The following is a 4,868-nucleotide window of genomic DNA, read 5'->3' as shown; positions in this document are numbered from 1 at the left end:
GTATGTTGTTCTGAATTAACCATAATCTAAACAATGGATGGCCTTTGTTCTTATTGTAGTCCAGAATTATGTCTGGCTTACTGTCCTCCCTGCTACTCACACCAGCATTCCTGAGGAGAGTGGACATCACTAGTACATACACAATTGTGGTCCTTTCTGTGAATGCGAACTTTGATATGAGGATTCCTGTCTTTAGTTCCTAGAAGAGCTAGGGGAAGCTCAGGTCTGTTCTTCCTGACTGTTCCCACCATCATCAGCTTCATCTTTAGAAGCTCTTGCGTGAGGTCATAGGAAGTGAAACTATCACAGGTTATGTTGTGCCTCCAAAGACCCTTGGTCATGTCCAGGATGACCCACTTGACTTGGTTCTTCTCTGGCACTCCGCTGGCAGGTTTTCCGGTATACATTTGCATATTCCACGCAGAGGCAGTTTTTGCATCACATGCTGCCCAGAGTTTGATACCATATTTTCCAGGCTTGTTTGGCATGTACTGCCTGAAGGGACAGTGGCCTCTTAAAGGGACTAGCCATTCATCCACTGTCACAGGATTGTACATGAAGGATAAATTTTCCACCCATTTGATCCAAACATCTCTGATGGGAGCAAGCTTGTCATTCTCGTGACAAGCAACTCGTCTCCCTGTTGTCAAAACGTAGCACTCTTAATACAAGGCGTTGTGGCACAAAAACAGCGTCCCAACTATCCCATAAGCTGGCTGTAGCTTCATTACATGATCTGTATACCCCCACAAGAGGCAACAGTCCCATGTAGGCATCAAGCTGTGTTTTGTCCATCTCTGTCCAACTGTCACCTAACACTCTTCTTCCATGTTGGTCATCTCAAGTAGAAGATTCTGAATAGGTCATGGAAAGAACAGTTCATATGCTGACTTGATGTCTTGGGCATGTGACACTGTTATCTAGTAAGCCCTGGAGTCATTCCGAGGATATTCTGTTAAGTGTCCTGGATTGGGTTTGAAGAGGGCTCGAGAACCATGAAATGTCACCTTTTGACTTGAAATCCTCTTTGATTTGTGACATCTGAGTCTTCCTCATCCAATGTTTGGTCTTATTCAGGGTCATACCATACTGAAAGTCATAATCATCCTTTGACACATCCAGTGTGTGTCAGCGTGTGCATGTGAGTGATGTGGCCCGTAACTGCACATTGGGCCATAATTGATACTCAGAGCAACCAATAGCTTTTTAAGTAATGCATACAACAGCCAGTTCTCTGCCAGGTCATTTTGGACCCGTAACACCACAGATGTAACTTTTTTTTGAGACCTTCAGAATTTACTAAAATTGTCAAAATTGATTTTGGTGCATTTAAATAGGTGTGTCTGAGGCTTAGATCATGCCTCATTCCAGGATAAAAAAAAGTACCTTTTACACAACTTGAAAACAGGTCAATTTTGACCTCAACACAACAGAAGGGTTAATAAAAAGACAAAATATAGTGTAAAATATTTACTTGAGAAAAATGCTACATCCGTACAGACGTCACTATTCCAAACTACACAAATTGTATTTCTCATTTTTGAGAGCTTGTTGAAAAAGGTGAGAACTGACTAGTTACAAGGCTTTGGTGATGAAACAAATTAGCATTTATATTGGCTTGTTTACCCTGTTTAATTACAGCAGTGAAAACATGTAATCAGCTCTCTGCAGTAAGGTGTTGAGTCTTAGATGTTCCAGGTCTTCTGAGAAAGCATGCCTTTACGCTTCAAACGTTTTGTGCTGCGGGATGGCAGAACAGTAAGGGGTCTCAGGAGGACGGTTTTCTCTGTAAAAATACAAATCACAGGATCTCATTTTTAAAATCGTTCAACCGCGTTACTTTGATTTAATAAAATGAACTTTACTCACGTTCTTTGCTGTCTGCTTTTCTTTTCCTCAACTTAGAGGGTTGTTGAGGTCTTCCAAACTGGCTATTTTTGCTCCCTGGGCGGACATGGAAGTAAGTGGCTAAAGGATGTTGAGCTTTATTCGGGACTAAACTCCCTTGCGAAGTCATGGTGGGCCAAGTTTGGGTAACTTTTGGTGGTTCTGTAGCTTGAGGTTCTTCAAACCGCTGGGAGATGTCGCAGCTTCTACAAACCTGGTTGCTTCCATCTACTGATAGCCATCTGGATGGAGTTTATGAAAATTTGTTTAAAAACCTTTTAGAAAATTTGGAAAAACATGTTTCCATTTAGGACATTCACAATATAAACCCAAGTTACATTAAAGGGGCTAAATGAAATCAAATTTAGTCCTCCCATTTTAGCTCAACTTAAAAACACTTCAGTGACTAAAGCTGAAAAACCCTATAAAGGTTAATTTAATTCCATTTTAGTGTTTCATTTAAGCACAATTTAATGCATATTCATCAATTACCTTTGGCCGATAAAAGAGCAGGCCCGGTTTTGAGAATTCACTTCCGACGTAACTGGAACAGCTTTCACAAAGCAGGTTATAAAGACCTGCGGAAGATAGATGGTGTAAAACTCAATGATGAAAATGAACACGACAATGAACTCTTCTAAAGAGGGGCACAATGTATTAAAAGTTGAATATGCAAAAATAAAGCTATATTTATAAATACCTCCAGGGGACATTTAGAGATGTGTAGAAATAAGGTACAGTATTTATTTTAAAAGCTACAATAAAAAAAATAAGTTTTATTTAGATGGGCATGACACTGGGTTTATGAATGCATCTACTAGCCAATAGATGACACCATTTCAGTTTGCCAAACAGTCCGCTCAGCACAGTGAGGCTGGCGCTGTCTGAGCCCAGAAGGTGTTATCCTGCTCAGAAGAGGAGCAGCTACTAAAGATCTAAAACCAGCATGAGTTTTGGAGAAGCCTACCACAGACCAAAATAAAACAAAGTTACTTATCGGCAGCGAACCTGGTGTCCGGACAGCTGGAAACCTTGTATTTTTGTTGCAACTACAACCTCCACACACTAGATGTTGCTATGGTGTTAGTGCTCCATATTCCACCTTTGATGTTCTCCAACTAAGTTCAAAGTCAAATTGGTTTTAGTCTTTGTGATAACTTGTTTTATGTGAAGATATTTTACTAATTAATTTATCTACCAGCTAACATAATTGTTTATTTGATGCATTTGTGCATGCCAACATTCTAATATTAAAACAGCCCTAATGGCAATTAAACAAAGATCTGTAGCCTGCAAGAGCTCAGCTTCCAAGAAATTTTATGTCCAAAATCAAACAAGCTTTGCCATGAGCCTTTTAGAGTTTGATATGGTCCCGTCATCAGTCAGCATCAAGAAATGTGCATTTCAAATATTTTTAAAAATAAGGTCTAATTTGCTTGAATGCACAAGCAAAAAGCAAGTGAGGAGAATTTCAACCTGGTCACTGGGTTCTTGGTAGAACCGGAAGGCATTCAGCTGGAACCTCAGCTTGTTCTCAGCTCGTGGCAAGAAAAGTGAGTTGGAGTTTGTCAGGTAAGCATCAGCGAGGCATCTGAAAGGAACAAAAAAATAATTCATTTTTTATTTTAGTGTTTGAGTGAATGTTTAATTCTTAAACTCACCCATTATGCTCAATAAAGTCATATCTCAATTCTGCATCCATGTCAGGAGTTGCCATGGCAACACAATGGTCAACATAAACTCTGAGGGGTATGTGGTTTGAGTTAACAACAGAGACTTCAAAGTTGATGACATCTCCCAGAAAGAACAGATGAGATCCCCTTTCATGCTGCCAGTCATCTGCAGAAAAAAAATCATTTGATGCAGATTTCAAAACTACACACACATTGGCACACACACACACACACACACACACACACACTCATTATTGCAGGTGCATTTGAAAAAGCTGTAATACCATTCATGATTCGTATATCGAAGTCTATTTGGTTTTCCTCAGAGGCTGTGGTGATGTAAGGAATCCAAGCAGGAAGTAAAGAGATGCCATCCACCGAATACCTCCTAGAATATTAAACCAGTTAAAAAAAAACCTTGATGTAAACGGCTCCAAAACACATTTTAAGTGACTTACTTTTCATAATGGCATTCAACAGGAATAGCAGCTTCATCCAGTCTAAAGAGCCCAGCAGGTGAAAGTTCAGGTGAGTGAATCAGAACATTGGAATAGATAATCTTCTCTTCTGTTGACTGAAAAATTCAAATTTCAGTCTGAAACTTATGCAAAACTCTTTTAAGCCAAATCGGAATCAAAGAGACATAATCTCTTACAGAGAGTTTGGTTCCACACTCTGTCAGGCCGACCAGGATGGTGAACTCCCCTTCTCCTGATTGGAACGCACCACACTGCGTCCCCTGACCTGGAGAGTCCGAGCCCAGTCTCAGGTGACCCCCGTCTACCTCCAGGCCCGTCTCAAACAGGTCAGCCTGCACCACAACCTCCATTGAATCCGGATGGCACTTTACCAGGACGGCTCGGGTGTGACCGCCGTGCTCCACGCTGCTCTCCTGGTGGTTCGTCGCAGACAACCGAGGCTGGGGGACTTCTCCGCGCATCCTGAGCCGAGTTTGGAGGTTTGCAGCGCCGGAGCTTCGGCTGTCGGTCAGCCGGTCTTCAGTGAGAGTGGAAACGGAGTAGAAAGCTAGGGTCCAGTAAAACACGATCCGTGGCAGGTTACGGGCCATTCTTAGACAAGTTTGAAACAGACTAAGCCTCGAAGCTGCTGGAAATAAAGCCACACCAGCTGCAGGTAATTAAACTACCCTCAACACACCTGGGTGAAGATGCGCCACTTGCTGCGTCACCGCAGTGATTTTACGCGTTGACCTTTTTATACGGTGTGCGTGCCTGCTTGTTTGAATGATCTTATCGACGACAACCAAGGTGTTTTTACAATGTATTTTTTTAATATTTTATCTTAGGC

General features: G+C 41.5%; 1 protein-coding gene across 1 annotated transcript; it reads right to left on the bottom strand.

Annotated features, from left to right (window-relative positions):
- Positions 1-1,455: 1,455 nt before the first annotated feature.
- Positions 1,456-4,629, bottom strand: LOC107384000 (zona pellucida sperm-binding protein 3). Its single transcript, XM_015956977.3, has 8 exons — positions 4,216-4,629; positions 4,019-4,134; positions 3,845-3,948; positions 3,549-3,726; positions 3,364-3,478; positions 2,380-2,465; positions 1,870-2,129; positions 1,456-1,786 (listed from the first exon to the last, which is right to left on the bottom strand). Exons 1-8 carry the CDS (start codon positions 4,627-4,629, stop codon positions 1,686-1,688), a joined length of 1,374 nt encoding a protein of 457 aa, XP_015812463.3. The 3' UTR covers positions 1,456-1,685.
- Positions 4,630-4,868: the final 239 nt, after the last annotated feature.

The sequence above is a fragment of the Nothobranchius furzeri genome, chromosome 11 (genome assembly GCF_043380555.1).
Source record: "Nothobranchius furzeri strain GRZ-AD chromosome 11, NfurGRZ-RIMD1, whole genome shotgun sequence".
NCBI classification, from domain to species: domain Eukaryota; kingdom Metazoa; phylum Chordata; class Actinopteri; order Cyprinodontiformes; family Nothobranchiidae; genus Nothobranchius; species Nothobranchius furzeri.
This window is presented reverse-complemented; position numbering and strand designations above follow the sequence as displayed.

Bases quoted from the DNA above. Each gene is read 5' to 3' on its own strand.
- LOC107384000 (XM_015956977.3), bottom strand. From the start codon at position 4,629: ATGGCCCGTAACCTGCCACGGATCGTGTTTTACTGGACCCTAGCTTTC. The intron at 3,949-4,018 runs GTAAGTCACTTA...TTAATATTCTAG, and splicing joins GTTGAATGCCATTATGAAAA to GAGGTATTCGGTGGATGGCA. The intron at 1,787-1,869 runs GTGAGTAAAGTT...GTATTTTTACAG, and splicing joins AAAAGCAGACAGCAAAGAAC to AGAAAACCGTCCTCCTGAGA.